The sequence below is a fragment of the Mastigoproctus giganteus genome, chromosome 10 (genome assembly GCF_048544385.1).
Source record: "Mastigoproctus giganteus isolate SK-2022 chromosome 10, ASM4854438v1, whole genome shotgun sequence".
NCBI classification, from domain to species: Eukaryota; Metazoa; Arthropoda; class Arachnida; order Uropygi; family Thelyphonidae; genus Mastigoproctus; species Mastigoproctus giganteus.
In genome coordinates this window covers 46605918-46625146 of record NC_143584.1, presented here as the reverse complement: position 1 = coordinate 46625146, position 19229 = coordinate 46605918, and the positions used below count along the sequence as shown (strand labels likewise).

Below are 19229 nucleotides of genomic sequence, written 5' to 3'. Positions count from 1 at the left end.
AATATAATATGATTATTATTCCTGAGATGAACTTGTAAAATAAACATTTCTTCAGCATCATGCACTTCTTTTTTGTAGATGCATGCAGCTTTGAATGTTCATTTTGTTTTATTTAGGATGCATCTATCCGATAACCAGGTTACTTTTATGAGTACTTTTTTGCATTAATCAGCAAGAAATCGCTTATGGGAAGAGCTTTTTTATAAGTCGCTGATCAAAGGAAAGGGAATGAACTAAATTTAAGCATTTAAAATTGATGCTACTGGTAGGAGCTTTTGGGTGCTAATACTTAAGTTTATTATTTTTTTTTGTTAATTGTAGGATTAATACATGGTTCTAAAAATATTGCAGTAATGTATTTCAACCTTCAACACTGAGGTTGTTTTGTTAAACCCACCTCTAAGACATTATAGATGCATGGTATTTCAGAGACTGCTGGGAGCCATTGCGGTACAAGTAAACACATGGGTTGTGTTAAGGTAGCTAAGAATAGAAACAGGTGCAGGTATACTTGCGTGTACACCAATGCTAGGAGTTTAGTAAATAAATTTGATGAATTTGAGGTATTGCTCAAAACATCGAAGGCAGATATTGTTGGGATATCAGAGACGTGGTGTCACACAGATATAAGGGATGCAGAACTGCAATTTGGGGAGTACAACGTCTACAGAAAGAATAGACAGGATAGGAAGGGGGGAGGGGTTATGCTATTAGTTAAGAAACACATAAAAACCAAGGAAGTGAAGCCAGTCGACATCGCTGGACAGTGCAGTGTGGAGTCAGTTTGGTGTGACATAAACATTGGGAGATCAAAATTGAGAGTAGGAGTGTGCTATAGGCCTAATGACTCTGATGAGTATAATAAGGAACTGTACAGGGAAATAGAGTGGGCCAGTAAATCAGAGTGTCTTATAATGGGAGATTTAATTTCCCAGATATTGACTGGAATTTGGGGGCTGGTTACTCACACACTAGCAGGGCTTTTGTGGATTTATTGGATGATTGTTTTCTACATCAGCATGTTCGGGAGGCAACTAGAGGGAGTAATACTCTTGATTTGATTATCAGCAGTGATTCTTCATGCATTAAGAATCTGCAGATAAATGAACCACTAGGTGGCAGTGATCACAGTGTGCTGAAGTGGGATTTACTCAAAGAGGTAACTACCATTAGGGGTAAAGGGAAGGGTTATTGCTTCCGTAAAGGCGACTACGATGGACTGAGACAGTATTTAAATTCTATACAGTGGGACCAACTGATGATGTTACCAACAGCAAATTCAAAATGGGAAGCATTCAAAGAACTTATCTTGGAAGCTACTAGGCTTTACATACCAACTAAGAAATATTGTTCAAGGTTTAGGCCAAAATGGATGTCAGATGAACTAATGAGGCATATGGCAGAGAAGAAAAATGCATGGGATACATACAAATTAACACATGACACAGAAGCCTATGATAGATACAAGTTGATATGCAACCAAGTTACAAAGGAGGTTAGGCAGGCGAAGGCAGATTACGAGAAATCCTTGGCAAGGGATGCAAAGAAAAACAGCAAAGAGTTCTTTACTTATGTAAACTCTAGAAGGAAGGGGATGAATCAGATTGGTCCACTTGATATTGATGGGTCAAGTGTTGATGATCCTGCTCAGGTAGCTAACAAACTAAATGAATATTTTGCATCGACATTCACACATGAGGAGTTATTCAGCGAGGGGAATGCCAGAGGTGTATTCAACTCTAGCAGTAAGCTACAGAATCTTGAAATAACTGGGAGTAAAGTGGAGGAGAAACTGTTGAAGATAAACACAAGAAAGGCACCCGGGGGTGGATGGGATCTATCCAGTTATATTAAAGGAGGCAGCAAAGGAAGTAAGCAAACCCTTAGCCATAATTATGAGAGCTTCATTGGACTCAGGGGAGGTACCCATAGACTGGAAATGTGCAAATGTGACCCCAATTCACAAAGGAGGATCAAAGGCTGACACAAGTAATTATAGACCTGTGAGCTTAACTTCTGTTCCAGGAAAATTAATGGAGGCACTGGTTAAAGAAGCACTGCAGGATCATTTAGACAAGACTTCAGTTATAGCTCAGACACTGCATGGTTTTGTTAAGGGGAAGTCTTGCCTGACCAACTTGATTGGATACTATGATGCAGTCACAAAAGAACTGGATGCAGGGAATAACTTTGATATTATATACTTGGATCTTAGAAAGGCTTTTGATACTGTTGCACATGGAAGACTGCTACACAAATTGGAGCAGTGTGACATTGGAGGCAAATTGCTGCTATGGATAAAGGGGTGGTTGAGGGGGAGAAGACAGAGAGTGGTAATCAATGGACACTGCTCATCGTGGACTGATGTTAATAGTGGAGTCCCTCAGGGCTCAGTGTTGGGTCCATTATTGTTTTCTGTATTTATAAATGATATTGATGATGGTATATCGGGCTTAATGTCCAAGTTTGCAGACGATACAAAGGTTGGCAGGGTTGTCAAGGACACTACTGACACTATGCTGCTGCAACAGGATCTGGAAAGGTTGAGCAGATGGGCTGAGAGGTGGCAAATGAAGTTTAATATTGACAAATGTAAAGTACTACACATGGGAAACAGCAACCCCAGAGCAACGTATCAACTCTGTGGTACTACACTGACAGTGGTAGAGAATGAAAGGGACTTGGGGGTGGTTGTGCAGGCAGATATGAAGTTCTCTGAGCAGTGCAGACGGGTTGCAAGAGTAGCTCATGGAGTATTGTCAATGATATACAGGAATTTTTCCAGCAGGGATAAGGAGGTGATTATTCCATTGTATAAGGCGATGGTCAGGCCACACCTAGAGTACTGTATACAGGTCTGGAGGCCTCATTTCAAGAAGGATGTAGAGCTGCTGGAACGAGTACAGAGAAGGGCAACAAGATTAGTGAATGGAACAAAGGGGTGCTCTTACGAAGAAAGGCTTAAGTTTTGCAAATTACAGTGTCTGGAGACTAGGCACCGGCGAGGTGATCTGATAGAGGTGTATAAAGCCTTGAATGGTTTAAGCATGCTCAATGCTGATGGGATTCTTCCTCTGCATAAATTCAAATTGAGGAAAGACAGATGTAGGATAGACGTGCGGAAATTTGCCTTTAGCCAGCGGGTGGTTGGTTGGTGGAACAGACTTCCATCCCTTGTGGTGGAGGTTGATAGCCTAAATAAGTTTAAGGCTCAGCTGGACAGGTATTTTGAACGAACAGAGGGGTGAAGTGGAAGTGGGTTTTTTTTTGGCTGATGCTGCATAAGCTTGCTTTCTTGCATCAAATGCCTCTACTAATGCTAGTAGTAAAAGAAAGCAATCAAAGGACTTTGATTTTTTTCGCATACTGTTAAGCTCAATAAAAGAACAAATATGTGAATAGCAGTGCGTAGCACATGCTTCTTGATTAGACCGGGGTTCGAGCCCATCACCACCAAATACGGAGGATGTGGAAAGGTCAGGGAATGACCACCGCATATCCCGGAGCAATATGGCCTTAGTTGCTAATGCTCCTAAAAACAAACAAACAAACAGCAGTTTGCCTAGGAAGGTGTCGCTTCATTCAAAGCATTGGTGTGTAAAATTTATACACTTTGCTACAAATTGCCTGGTGTCCATATATCTGCTAGGTTATTATCAAAGGCTTAAATAATTTTTGGCTCTAATCACACAGCAGATGTAGGATGCAAGTCCACAAGGAGCTGAGAAATTAATTTACTCTACTTGAAGTGGTTCAGTCTGTTTTCTGTATTATTTAAATCAGTGAATCTTTCTTAATGTAAACAAAGTTTCTTGCTTGTAACTGAAATGTTTATGCAGAAAACGTCTGGTGCTCATTTTACTTTCCCAGGGTAGTGTGGTATTTGTCGTTTTCTGTCATGATTTAGGTAGAATTTCATTTTTTCTGGAGTTCAGCCTGTCATGACTTTTTAATAATAGGGCAGTGCGCTACTTAGATATTAACTAAATAAGCGACTTCACATTCCGAATGACCTTGGAATGAAACGTGATACTTCTGTGGCATCATTCTTCTTATGGTCACAATAAGTTAGTTGCTTCAAGTTAAATGCAAATTCTTTTCATGTAATTGACGCTACCAGCAAATAGAAAAAAGTGTTAAAATGGAATGTTCCTATTTCCTTAACAGATCTGGGGATTTGTTTAATTTGACAGCGACGTTAAAAATATAACCTTTTTTTTTTTTTTTTTTTTTTTCACCTCTCAAGCGTTACTCATTTAAGAATATCTATTTTCATCGCCCATGATCCAGTTACCAAATTACCTTTCTGCAAATATAATTTAACTAAAATCATGGTTATTTGTTCACTCAGTTATTTAGAATGATTTGGTCTAATAAAATCAGGTATGGCAATCGGACCTCCAGATCATTTCCTTGATTTGAAATTTGAGTGGAAGAAACTGTCAATATTAGTTGATTCTTAACCTAAACTAGTCTGTTCTCCATCTTATTCATGCAAAAAAAAAATTGACTTTAGCTCCGTGGAGCCGAAGGTGGATCCGTGATTAATGTCTGCCTCTAATTGATTTTGCTTGCGTTTACACTTACAACTCTCTCTCTTGCATTCCACTGCCGACTTTGGTGCTTGCTTTTCAACATTAGAGTTGTGATTTTGTTGAAATCTTTGAGCACGTTTAGTTACTGTAACTTTCGGCATCATCACAACTTCACTAAATGAAACACAACCGCACTGATTGACAAATGTGAAGTAACTGAACGAAGTAGTTACTTTAACAAGCTCAACTCTCGAAAACTAAAAATCTGATTTGAAATCTAGTTATATATCCTTGTAGAGCTCTCAAAGGGCAACAGTTTTGTTGCTCAATTGTATGCAACATTGCGTCATTACACTTGTGTACAATTGAGTTTTCTTGGGTGCATGCGTTGTACTTGTTACATCACTGCACTTGTTGTCACTGCTATTGAGAGTGAAAGTAACCAAGATGCAACGGCAAATGACCAAATTGTGAACTTTTTAGTTTTTTTGAAAAAAATTATATTAAATATCAAAATTTCTAATTTTTTCTTGCATATTTTTGACGGCATTGTATACCCGATTTAAGTATAAATCGTTTATACTATTGTCTGTTAGTTTCTGAGATATAACAGTGGTTAGATGTTTCACTTTTCGTGACACCTGAGTGCCGTAGGGTACCCCCATAGACATTATTCACATCAGAAAATAACTTTGGAATCAGCTGGTCATTTCAGTTTTCATGTTTTACAGTGTACAGTTCCCCCCAAATATTTATTTTTTAACCATGTTATCAGACAAAGGTTTTGTGTGCATGTTATTGACGAGCCCCCTCCATTCACGATATGTTTGTCATGAGGTCAATGACTATCTTGCAATCTTTTTAACTACTGAGTGTAATTTACCTTGTGAACGCTTTGTTTTCAGCCTGTTTTGCAGCTAGAATACAAGAAAATGTGGCAGAATAGATATGTTTATCAATTTTTAAAAATTAATAAAGCAGCCAAAAAATAAATAAAAATTATCTGTAGAAGTGTAAGTTCATGGGTTGAGTTGCACAATAATATTCAAATTAAATCAAATTAAGAGCATGTGTTGGAGCTGAAAAATCAGGAATGATTTGTATCAGAAAATCCTGTTCCCTCTTTTTTGAGACACTGCTAACAACAGTGTCGAGTGAACAGAGCTTTAGAAATTTTTCCTTTGCTTTGCCAAAGAAATTTACTGTTAGGCAGAAGAAAATACTTCTTGAGAGCAAATAGAATTTATTGTAGCTAAACCATACACAAACTGCAGGCTGCAAAAACTTATTGAGATATCTGGGAATATTGAAATTTAAAATGCCAGATGAAACCAAATCAAGATATTCATTTAGCAAAAGAAAATTGAGATACAGCAAAGTCTCGCCCTTAAAGACCTCTTCAGCAACATTGCTAGTGTTACAGAAGTCTTCAGTTTTATAAAGGCAGTCAATATGTTCTTTGAAATAAATAAAAAAATATGTATATATACACGGGGGTGGTTATAAAATAAGTTTCCCTATTCAGGAGACCCTAGTGTCAAAACGGTTAGTTTTCACTGTGAAAATCTGTGGGTATGTCAGATATGGGGAAGCGATTTGTAGAAGGAAAAAAAAAAATGTTCAAATTTCTGCCATCAGGGGAAAAATGGTGCTGCACATAAGTAAAAGTTGTCATTTACTTCAAGACATGCTGCTTACACAAATGACATCCTGTTAGATAAAAGCAGAAAGGCCAACACCACTGTCAATAACCATTATGGCTCTTACAAAAGAAGAATGTGCTCTTTTAATAAAACTGTTCTACCAGAATAATAGTAATGCTAATGCAGTACCACGTGAATATCGGGAACTTAAAGGTTTGTGTAAAGGACCTTTGATGTCAGTGGGGCTTCGAAAACTAATAAAAAAATTTGAAGCGATTGGGGGAGTTAGATGTAATTCCAGGCATGGGACGACCATGTATTGGAACAGAGGTAGTGGATGAAGTGGCAGTTATAATGGCCTCCAGGTCAGAATGCGAAACACTACCAGTCAGTAGTGCCTGCCAGAGGTGTGTCAAAAGACTTGAACCTTCCTTGGTCTTCTTTACGTAAAGTTCTTCGAATTTATCCTGGTTCCTGTACAAGATTCATGTAGTGCAAGAACTGAAGTCTTGTGATCAGTAACAATGAATAGACTTTGCTCTACAATTTCTGGCTCGTATGGAACTTGACAAGTTGATATATTTGGGACAGAGTCCCATCCAGGGTTTGCTGTCGCTTCCTTGTTGTCTCATTACGCTGTAGAGCCGGTTTAGTGCACAGTCTTTCCTGGGACATAGTCCCGTCCGTGATTGTTGGTCATATGCGTTGTGGCATTGTAGTGATATAGCTGCCTGATGATTTAAGTCTTGCTACAAGCAGGACCTATTGTCGATTATTATCTCAATCAGTATGGATTTTCATTATGGCTTTGTTTAGTTATACTAACAGAGGTTTTGGGGATGTAGATAGAGGCATCCTCAAAGAAACAATGGAAATGAATCCATCAGGTGAGTGTGGTCCAGGGATTAGGGGTAAGTGAACTCTGTTTAGACCAAGAAGTCAATGAACTGTCACGATGAGTTGATGTTTCCTTTTAGTGTTGATGTTTCTGAAATCAAATCAGTTGATGTCATAATCAAAATTGTTGATTCTCAACCTTGATACTGCCATTCTGTGTCTTATTTTCTGTGAAGGTATAGTCAGCTCCTGTGGTTTCAAAGTTAAAATCAGGTAATATCACAGCCTGATTGATTGATCTTGCCTGCAGATTTAGTTTCAGATATCAGCCCGATGGAACTTGGATGAAAGAAGTGAATCTCGGTTCAATTGAGCTTCGATGAGGTTGGCAGTTGATGCTACTAGGGAGGGGTGCCCAGAATCTGTCTTGAATTATTGGTCTTGGTGGTTTAATAGGCTCCTTAATGTTCTTCATCTGTTGAAGGCATCCTGTGCAAAAGTGGTGAAGTATTTATAATTGTCATGGGCATGAATTAGTATATGTTTTTGGTCCTTTGGCAAATTAGTAATCTTTGTGATCAAAATAGATCTCAAGTCTTCATAGTTCAGACAGTCATACATTATTTGGTGCCGAGATTCTTCAGTGCCACAGTCTTATCTGTTGATGCCCAGAGATGTTAATTTTTCTTGTATCAATCCATGGCCTGTAAGGAGGTACATTATGTACAGGCCAGGCGAAAATCAGCTTGGGGCTTTTGGGAATGCGAACGTTACTTCAGGGATGAATTTCTTTGTAATTTCTCCCTTAGTGGATGCCGGCTATCTGTCCTGTCAGCCCTGCAGCAGGTGAGCAAGAAGGCACCTTTTCTCTGTCTTGTGATTGATTGCTCGGATGGTGGTAGTGGAGATACTTTGGACACATGCCACTTTCTAATTATTTCAAGGTCTGGAGTGAGGACTCAAATGAGGACTTTAAGAGCAGGATTGTTCACTGTGCGGAAAGGTCTTGTAATGGTAAGTAGTATTGTTCTTTGAATGGTGGCTAATTTCTTCTGATTTGTGTCAATAGTTGCCGAGTGATTCCAGACCCCTGCAGCATATGAAATGGCTGGAATAAATACTGCTTTGTGAAACACGGCTAGGGTACATCAGTTTAAACCCCAGTCCCTGCTGGTGACCCTTGCCACCAATGCATAGATAAGATGCACCAAAGATAAGAAATGTGTAATTTCTTATCTTCTTTTGGATATGCTGTAGGTGTGAGAGGAACAGTTTTGAGTCAAGGATTACACCAAGGTGCTTAAGCTGGGTGCAGTTCTTGATGGTTGTGGCATTGATCTTAATCTGTGGTGGTCTGGTTGAGCTTAGATTCCCTTTCAGGAGGATGCTAGAGGGTTTTCTCAGCTGAGATTATCAGGGTATTCTGGGTAGCCCACTCCTGGAGGAGCCAGAGTGCTCGATTAGCAGAAATTTCAAGCTTGGCCCTTGAGCCGGCAGGCACAGAAAGGACCAAATCATCTGCATAGGCTTGGGACTTAACATGCTCAATATCTTGATTTAGGAACTCATCCAGGACCATGTTCTAGAAAGTTGGTCTTAGGGCCGAGCCCTGTGGGCATCCCCTGCGGATCTTTCTGATCACCCTGGAGTAGTCTGTACACTGACAGATTATTATTATTTTTTATTATTATCATTAGCCATATGGTGCAAGGAAGCCCGAGGCTTATGCTACACCAGCTAAAAAAAAAAAAAAATTTCAGAATTATGCCAAGAGAGAGAGAGTCAGAAGTAGAAAGGAATCAACAAGAAAGAGAAGAATGATGATATCCAGTTCAGGACCCTGGGTGTGCCAAGCCCATACTCACTAGATGTGAGCCCTGATCTGTCCCATAGATAGCTTTTAATGCAGGAGTAGAGATTTTGAGGAATCTGTGCTTGCCTGAGCCTGCCAAGGATGCTCGGCCATCAAAGTGAGTCGAACACCCCAGCAAAGTCGATTGTGATTACAAGGAAGTATTTTTCAGGTGTGGATTGAGCAGATGTTATCAGGATATTTAGTGCGTCTAATGTCAAGTGCCCCTGACGGAATCCATACTGGTTGTTGGCTGTAGGTTTGTGTTTGTATAATACTTGTGAATTCTGAAGAAATAAGTCTCTCAAAGAGTTGCTGAGAACAATTAGAAGGGCGATTGGTCTGTATGATGCTGGCTGTTGTGATGGCTTATTTGGATTCTTGAGGAGAAATCGAAGATTAGCTGTCTTCCAGTCAAGTGTGGAAAGTTTTCCTTTTGCCAGACAGTGGTTGAAGAGGTTCAGCAGCAAGTATGGCTTGTAGTCTTCTACTCTTCTGACAATCTCGGGCTCCAGAAGGTCAGGACCTGGGCATTTCCTGTCCTTGTGTTTCAGTACTGCTCAAAGTTCCTCCAGGGTGGAAACCATGCAGGAAACTGAAGGGCCCTTCGGTTTCCTGCGTGGTGTAGCAATCATTGGAGACACAGTTGGGCTTGTATTGGTGTGAGGTCAGAGATTGGTCACTGGAAATTGGTATTGAGTTATTATTAATTGACCTGCTCCCAGGTAGTGGTTATTGTGTCTTGTGGTGTGAGAGTGGTTGTCAGAACCTCTCCCCTGGGGAGTTTATTGGTGGTAATTTTATATTCACCCCCCAAGGGTCAGCATTCCCAGTCGATGCCACCAGATGCTCAGATGTCCTTTTCTTTTGGCAGATTAGAGCCGTATAGGTGTTCCTGGCTTTTCTATATTATTGTCTCAAGATGTTCACCTCTGGCTGCAGCCATGATCTCCTTGCTCTTTAGAAAGCTTTCCTTTTATTATTTACCTCTCTACAGAGGTGCTGCAACTCTGAGGACCACCAGGGAACAGCGCTGGGGAGCAGATTTTTTCATTTAAAGGTTGTGGTACAGGCATTTGTAATGACCCTGGTAGCAGTTCTCTGGTGAAGTTCTGTATCCATCAAGTTACAGTCCCTGCCAGGAGTTGCATAACAGATGTCCAGAGCTGCTGTGAAGTTGCCACGGTTAGCATTTTGAGTTGAGAACGAGTGTAGCCTGTGCGAACGTACATTTTTGCCGTTAATGGAACAGAGAAGTTTTTTCTGATTTATTTTCTGTTTTATTAACTTAAATTGGCATATCAACTTATTTTCTGGAGTAGTTTTATATTCTTATTTACGATACTTAGATTAAAGTAACTTAGAGATTTTGTAGGTATTACTTAGTATCGGAAAGGGTATCAAATCCACGTCTTTACCGTTTGTAAATAGCCGCCATTGTAACGCGATACAAAATATCTCGAACTAGATGGCATAAGCTTAATATAGTATAGTATAGTACATAATATTGTAAATTAATCAGATAATTAATCTTGTTGAACTTCATTGTCAATTAAATTGTACTTTTCACTATACATGTAACGACTTGGGTTACGTAACATAAATAATTAGTAAAAAATAAATAATTAATACTTAACTTGATACGGAAGTTATATAAAGGGATTTCGTAGATAACACTCGATACTGAAACATAAATATAGCGTTATAACTGTGTTGAGATATAAGTTTAGAGTTTTTAATTTTGTACTGAAATTGAAATTTTATTGAAATTAAATCTAAATCATGACTCTGACCAGAGCAGCAAAGCAAATGGGAGTGCTGTGGCTCAGGGGAGAACTGAGGGGGGCAGTTGCCCTCTGAATCACAGCCTATTAAAAAGCACTACTTGCGTGATGTTTGTGGAGCAGTCAGGTACGGGACATGATACTGCCATGGGGGATGTCTTTGTGTGTGCGCGATGCAAGGAGTGTAAGGAAATCAGGCGACAACTCAGCATTGTTATGGGCCTATATGAGAGCTTGAAGGACAGGGTGGATGCCCTCGAAGGATTAAAAGTGAGGGGCCCATCAAGCTCTCAGCTGCCCACACCAATGCCAGAGCTTGCACTTGGTCATCACGCAACACAGCGGCAACCCCCAAGGCAGAATGCGCTGGTCCCAAAGGAACTAGTAGTTGTTGGTGACTCTATTGTCAGGGAAACATGCTTTGTAAAAAGGATAGGTGGAACAGGACCAGGGTATGTCTGCCAGGGGCAAAGGTTGATGACATTGTAGAGCAGATATCATTCTTTAAGGGCACAAAAGGTGATATAGTTGTACACGTTGGCACTAATGATATTAAGAGTAGGAGACCGGCGGAATTACTTAACAAGTACAGGTCACTGTTGAAAAAAAGCCGTGAATTAGGGTTGAATTTGAAAGTGTCTGCAATTCTGCCCAGACATGATAGGAGGGAGTATATGATGAGAGCCCTGTTGATCAATTTGGCCCTGGAAGGATTGTGCAAGGCTCAAGGGGTAGAATTTTTTTCAGCCTGGTCTGTACTTGTTAACAGGAGAGACTGCTTCTACAGGGATTGGATACACTTAAATAGAAAGGGTGCAAGAATGTTTGCTGATGCTATCGAGGCAGTGTTAGGTGGGTTGGAAAACTGCTAGATTGCGGAGAAACAAGGACTAATAGATTAACAGTAGCCACTGGCAGAGGTGAAAGTGATTCTTGCACTGCTTCTATTGGAATGAGCTGCAGCCTGGAAAATAAGATGCAGGATATTTCAGAGACTGCTGGGAATCATTGGGGTACAAATAAATTAGCTACCCTAACACATAGGTTGTGTTAGGGTAGCTAAGAAAAAGAACAGGTGCATGTATACTTGCGTGTATACCAATGCTAGGAGTTTAGTAAATAAACTTGATGAATTTGAGGTATTGCTAAAAACATCAAAGGCAGATACTGTGGGGATTTCAGAGACGTGGTGTCACACAGATATAAGGAATGCAGAACTGGAATTTGGGGAGTACAATGTCTACAGAAAGGATAGACAGGGTAGGAAGGGAGGAGGGGTTATGCTATTAGTTAAGAAATACATAAAATCCAAGGAAGTGAAGCCAGTCGACATCGCTGGACAGTGCAGTGTCGAGTCAGTTTGGTGTGACATAAGCATTGAGAGTAGGAGTGTGCTATAAGCCTAATGACTCTGATGAGTATAATAAGAAACTGTACGGGGAAATAGAGTGGGCCAGTAAATCAGAGAGTCTTATAATGGGGGATTTTAATTTCCCAGATATTGACTGGAAATTGGGGGCTGGTCACTCACACACTAGCAAGGCTTTTGTGGATTTATTGGATGATTGTTTTCTACATCAGTATGTTCGGGAGGAAACTAGAGGGAGTAATACTCTTGATTTGATTATCAGTAGTGATTCTTCATGCATTAAGAATCTGCAGATAAATGAACCACTAGGTGGCAGTGATCACAGTGTGCTGAAGTGGGATTTACTCAAAGAGGTAACTACCATTAGGGGTAAAGGGAAGGGTTATTGCTTTCGTAAAGGCGACTACGATGGACTGAGACAGTATTTAAATTCTATACAGTGGGACCAACTGATGATGTTACCAACAGCAAATTCAAAATGGGAAACATTCAAAGAACTTATCTTGGAAGCTACTAGGCTTTACATACCAACTAAGAAATATTGTTCAAGGTTTAGGCCTAAGTGGATGTCAGATGAACTAATGAGACATATGGCAGAGAAGAAAAATGCATGGGATACATACAAATTAACACATGACACAGAAGCCTATGATAGATACAAGTTGATCTGTAACCAAGTTACAAAAGAGGTTAGGCAGGCGAAGGCAGATTACTAGAAATCTTTGGGAAGGGATGCAAAGAAAAACAGCAAAGAGTTCTTTACTTATGTAAACTCTAGAAGGAAGGGGATGAATCAGATTGGTCCACTTGATATCGATGGGTCAGCTGTTGATGATCCTGCTCAGGTAGCTAACAAACTGAATGAATATTTTGCATCGACATTCACACATGAGGAGTTATTCAGCGAGGGGAATGCCAGAGGTGTATTCAACTCAGGCAGTAAGCTAGAGAATCTTGTAATAACTGAGAGTAAAGTGGAGGAGAAATTGTTGAAGATAAATACAAGAAAGGCAACTGGGGTGGATGGGATCTATCCAGTTATATTAAAGGAGGCAGCAAAGGAAGTAAGCAAACCCTTAGCCATAATTATGAGAGCTTCCTTGGACTCAGGAGAAGTACCCATGGACTGGAGATGTGCAAATGTGACCCCAATTCAGAAAGGAGGATCAAAGGGTGACACAAGTAATTATAGACCTGTTAGTTTAACTTCTGTTCCTGGAAAATTAATGGAGGCACTGGTTAAAGAAGCACTGCAGGATCACCTAGACAAGACTTCAGTTATAGCTCAGACACAGCATGGTTTTGTTAAGGGGAAGTCTTGCCTGACCAATTTGATTGGATACTATGATGTAGTCACAAAAGAACTGGATGCAGGGAATAACTTTGATATTATATACTTGGATCTTAGAAAGGCTTTTGATACTGTTGCACATGGAAGACTGCTACACAAATTGGAGCAGTGTGGCATTGGAGGCAAATTGCTGCTATGGATAAAGGGGTGGTTGAGGGGGAGAAGACAGAGAGTGGTAATCAATGGACACTGCTCATCGTGGACTAATGTTATTAGTGGAGTCCCTCAGGGTTCAGTATTGGGTCCATTATTATTTTCTGTATTTACAAATGATATTGATGATGGTATATCAAGCTTAATGTCCAAGTTTGCAGACGATACGAAGGTTGGCAGGGTTGTCAAGGACGCTACTGACACTATGCTACTGCAACAGGATCTGGAAAGGTTGAGCAGATGGGCTGAGAGGTGGCAAATGAAGTTTAACATTGACAAATGTAAAGTACTACATATGGGAAACAGCAACCCAGAGCAATGTATCAACTCTGTGGTACTACACTGACAGTGGTAGAGAATGAAAGGGACCTGGGGGTGGTTGTGCAGGCAGATATGAAGTTTTCTGAGCAGTGCAGACCGGCTGCAAGAGTAGCTCATGGTGTATTGTCGATGATATATAGGAATTTTTCTAGCAGGGATAAGGAGATGATTATTCCCTTGTATAAGGCAATGGTCAGACCACACCTAGAGTACTGTATAAAGGTCTGGAGGCCTCATTTCAAGAAGGAAGTAGAGATGCTGGAATGAGTACAGAGAAGGGCAACAAGATTAGTGAACGGAACAAAGGGGTGCTCTTACGAAGAAAGGCTTAAGTTTTGCAAATTACAGTGTCTGGAGACTAGGCACCGGTGAGGTGATCTGATAGAAGTGTATAAAGCCTTGAATGGTTTGAGCATGCTCAATGCTGATGGAATTCTTTCTCTTGCTCAGAATAATCACCTGAGAGGGCATAAATTCAAATTGAGAAAGGACAGATGTAGGATAGACATGAGGAAATTTGCCTTTAGCCAGCGGGTGGTTGGTTGGTGGAATAGACTTCCATCCCTTGTCATGGAAGTTGATAGCCTAAATAAGTTTAAGGCTCAGCTGGACAGGTATTTCGAACGAACAGAGGGGTGAAGTGGAAGTGGTTATTTTTTATTTATTTATTTTTATTTATTTATTTATTTATTTATTTTTTGGCTGATGCTGCATAAGCTTGCTTTCTTGCATCAAATGCCTCTACTAATGCTAGTTTTCTATTTTAAATCTGTTCAGTGTGAGTTTGGGATTCAGTGGTTGCTTTTGGATTCTAGACATTTGGAAGGTTATAGCCCATTTGTCTGAGTTGGTCCAGTCATCCTGGAAACAGCAGCTAGAGATGTAGTCAGCATTCTGTCTGCTAGCCAGGGTGATATCAATATTTGATACCCAGAGAGTGGAGGAAAATGTTGGCAAATTGTGTGGCCTATTTAATATGGTAAGCTGTGAATTGGAGATAAACTCTTCCAATTGCTGCCCATTGCGGGCGCCACTATGGTCATCAGACCCCACAAACCAAGCAGGAGAGTGGCAGTTTACATCTGCCCCCCATGATAATTTTCTCATTGGGAAAGAGGGCCGCTATGTTTTCCAGATAGTTTATTGTTGGTAGAATATCCTCTCCAGGTCTGTTATATATAGAAACCAAATTATCTGCTTGGATTATTTTGTATGTAAGTGGGTAACCCCCACACCTGTTTGGCACGAGGGTAAGGTTCTTGAAGGATCATGATGTCGATATTTTCCTCATTTGCAATTACTTTTAGCTGGCCCGGAACTGCCTTGGCCTGCTACACTTTAAGTTGGATGAATTTGATCTGTTGGGTGTTGAACTGTTTAATGCAAAGGCCCATAATCGGTTCTGCTTTGTTGTGCTTGCTTTGCACTTAGATAAACTGGACAACCATTGTCTCTTGTTGAGTGATTATGAGGAAGTTTTGAGCTTTTGCAGTTTGTGCAGACAGGCTCGCTGGTTTTGTTGGGACAGTCCTTATACTGATGTCACTTCTGGGCACAGTGCCCACAGGGTGTCTCTCTCTCTCTCTCTCTCTCTCTCTCTCTCTCTCTCTCTCTGCGTGTGCGTGCGTGCGTGCGTCCAAACCTGCAGCAGCAGTTGAAACACTTTGGGACAGCCATGTGTTTTTTAAAATGATGGTTGCACCAGTCTAGATATATATATATATATATTCTGTCTTGATTTTTATTGTATTCCAAGCTGGGGGAGGTAACTCCACCACTCCACACCAAAAGTCTGACAGACTTTTTATGAGATTTTGGCTTAATAAGCTCTTTTGGGGCTGAGTCAGGGTGAGACACTTGCAAGTTACGGTAGTATAGTTCCTCAGTGATTTGCATAGATGTGGAGTCCTTGCTGACATCAAATATGATTACTGAGGGGCCTTTTTTGTTCGGTTGTTCTGCAGTAAGGCCAAGTGTTGAGATGGCAGGATTTTTTATGATGTCTTCTATTTCTTTTGATGTTTCAGTTTTGATCAGTACACCAACATTTCAGGTTTTCCTGATCAATTTAATTCTTGCAGTTTTAAAGTGCTCCTTCAGTTTATTGACAACTGTATTCTTGACTTCCTTGCTAGACTTAATTTCTTCATTGTCAATAGTTTTAGAATAACTAAATTTGAGGTTTTTAGTAGTGTTTTTTAGTTGGTTGTTGGGCCAGAGGCCTCATTACTCGGCTTGATAAAGTGTAAAGTACATTCGTGTCTAATGGCACCGGGGATTTCCCCCATCTCCGTGTTGCTTTCATTGTGGGTGTAACATTGCACTGTAAAGGCCAGAGATTTAAAAGTGTATGGATTTTGTAAGCGTAGTGTTATGTATCATTGTTCTTCTGGTCATTTAGCTGCTAGACCCCTGCAGGGGCCCAAAGTTGCCCACATTTGGCCCCTTGGAGGCAGAACAGGTATCCAGTAGTTGGAATTTTTTACTCTGGCAGGCTCTACTACCTAGTTTCCTGAGATTTCAGTGGCTAGACACTATAAACAAAAAAGGAAAAAAAAAAAAGGGGTAAATGCTAGGAAATAGAGAAGGCCAAAAGGTTTACATAAGTGCAGTTTAAATTTGGACATTTTTTAAAAATTTTTTGATAAGTTGTGTGAGGATTACGCTGGCATGTTAGGCAGAGTAGGGGGGGGGAGACTAAAGACTGGGGAAAGGCAGAAGTATGGGGACGATAGAGAAGGCGACCCCAGAAAGAAAGGGGGATGGCAGGGGAGGGAGGGAGGAAACAGAAAAAACGTCTCTTCCCCTCCTGCCAGGGGTTAGGTAATTAAAAGTGAATAAGGTTAGAGCATCCTATTCAGATTGCCAAATGGCATTTGGCAGCAGAGCTGCAATCTGTCCAGTTGTCCCAGTCTGATCCCAGCAGGGATCAGACCAATTATAAAGTCATTTGTGGGATAAATCCCGTCCGTGCAGTTCGAAGTTTGGAGTCCCTCTGTGGTTTGTCAGGTCCAGGGTATCAATCTTGAGCGGGTTCCTTTGTTACCTTGGGTCAGGTCCTGCGAGTCCCTTATGCTAGTTCAGTTCCAAAGGAAAGTCTTGTATCTGGGTGAGAGCCAGTTTGGTTGGGTCTAAGGATGATTAGTTTTGTTGTGTTGTCTGTTCTTGATCCCTGTAGATAGCAATAAGTGTACTCCTTGAGGTGAACAGTTCCTGTGCAGCACCTCCATAACCAGGTGGGAAGGAGCAACAGTGCGTAGCACACGCTTCTTGATTAGACCGGGGTTCGAGCCCGTCACCACCAAATACGGAGGATGTGAAAAGGTCAGGGAATGACCACGGCATATTCCCGGAGCAACATGGCCTTAGTTGCTAATGCTCTTAAAAACCAAATAACAACAACAGTTCCTGTGCAAATTTTGTCAACTTATCCTCTTGTGAGTCCAACAGGTCTGATTCCATGTCGCGAGGGAAGTAAGTCAATTTTGTCATCAGGAGGCAGCGGAGATCCTCATAGTTTTTCACAGTTGTACATTATGCGAACCATGTGTCCACTTCCCCATAGACACAGTGGGGATCGTTCACTAATTTAAAACTGTTTAGTTTGGCATTCAGGACCCCATGACCTGAATGATATGTTAACAGATATGTTGTGTACAGTCCAGGGTGAAACCATGATGGTACTTTCGGGTATAATCATCCGACATTAGTCAGAAATGTCCTCGTTATCTCCCGTTTTTTGGATTCTGACCACCTATCCTGCCAGACCTGCTGCAGGTGGTTGGCGAGTTTTGTTTTCTCTGTTTTCAGGTTTCCTGTAGGGTCAATGGAGTGGCCCAGGAAGGTGCAGGGAAGCCTTTCTGCAAGATACTGTATCATGGCACAATGCACCACCAGGGTCATTGTGCCATGATGGGAGTGCTCAAGGGGTCAAGGGGTGTGTTCCCTCCAGAACCTGCAGAGCATGTGTAATCACAGTGCAGCAGGCCCATGTCTTAGAGAGGAGTATTCTGCGCTGGATGGAGTCTAGTGTCCATCTGTTAACTGCAGTAGTTAACTACTTGAACTAAGTGCACTGACTAAAGTGCACTTAGTTCAATACCCAACAAACTAACAATTTTAGTTTACTGCTTACAAGGAGTTGTCTCAGAAATTTAATTTATTCATAGAATTAATTGTACATTCTTGTCTTCTTTAACAAGTTGTAAGTGATTTTGGTTTTATAACATACCCATGTCAGAACAAATAAGAAAGAACTTATGTCTAGTTTTAAACAAATAACATTACTTAAGGACTATTTTATTATTTCTTTAAAATTTGAGATAGTGCTGTGGCTGTCTATTTCAAGACTTAAAACAGTTGAAAATCTGCTGGTTGCCACCAAATATTTAGAAAGTCAAGATTGTTGCACTTTTACTGAATGTATCTCTACGGACATATATAGTTTCTGCTATATTAAATACTTCAAGTTATAATGTAATTTGTCTTTAATTTGGAAGTTTTTTTTTTTTGCTTTATTTATATCAGGAAATGTAGTAGCTTAGTGCAAAGATAATGTTGTACTAAAATATTTTATATAATTATAGATTCTCAAACTAATATTACTTAAACTTTTTAAATATTTTGCAGTACCGTGTGTTTGTTTGGGCTTAGTATATATTGATAATAGGAAATAAATGTCCAAAACTTGATAATCCTTGACTATTTTCATATTTGATACACTGCTTAGTTTCAAATGTGATTGGAAAGAGGCAGCAAAATGTTCAGATATTTTGCGAAGAGAATGTCGCTGGTCTCCAGCTATTTATACTTATGTGCATGCATCTGTGCTCTATATGATAATGGATGATGGTCATCAAGAATTGAAAGAAGAAATTAGTGAACTTATGAGGCAAGTCCATTATTTCCTAATAAAAATGTTTAATAAATGTAACTATAATTATTGTGAAAAAATATATTTTAAGCCTTGAATATATTAATAAGCAAAAAATTTTTGCATTTTGTGTAAAATTGGACTTTAGTCCACAACTCCAAGAATATTCACTGATGAGGCTAGTGAGAGCGAGACGTGTTCAAAGCCGCTAAGTGAACTTTTTTATATATTGATCGAAATTATTGTTTTTGTATAACATTTGATTTAAATTTAGTAGTGTAGTTTTTTTTTCAGTGATTTGCTGATTAAATTGGTGCATTTATTTTTTACTCTGCTTTGTAATTGTGAAGAAAAAAAACCACAGTCGATTTCTGCCGGCATTGTGTTGATAGTAGCATTCGAATCTACTGCCATTGTTTTCATATTGATACAGCAAATACTGGTAGTTTCTTCTTAACTTGTAGCAGAGGATTATAAATCATAAATTATAGCACTACTTACGTGATTTAAT

General features: G+C 40.0%; 1 protein-coding gene across 1 annotated transcript in view; it reads left to right on the top strand.

Annotated features, from left to right (window-relative positions):
- The window catches only part of LOC150079015 (tetratricopeptide repeat protein 39B-like), a 358313-nt gene that overhangs the window by 268087 nt on the left and 70997 nt on the right, over window positions 1-19229 (top strand). Inside the window, exon 14 of the mRNA XM_090382637.1 lies at window positions 18575-18736. Within this exon, the coding sequence (XP_090238763.1) occupies window positions 18575-18736 (162 nt within the window). The remainder of the gene's footprint in view (window positions 1-18574; window positions 18737-19229) is intronic.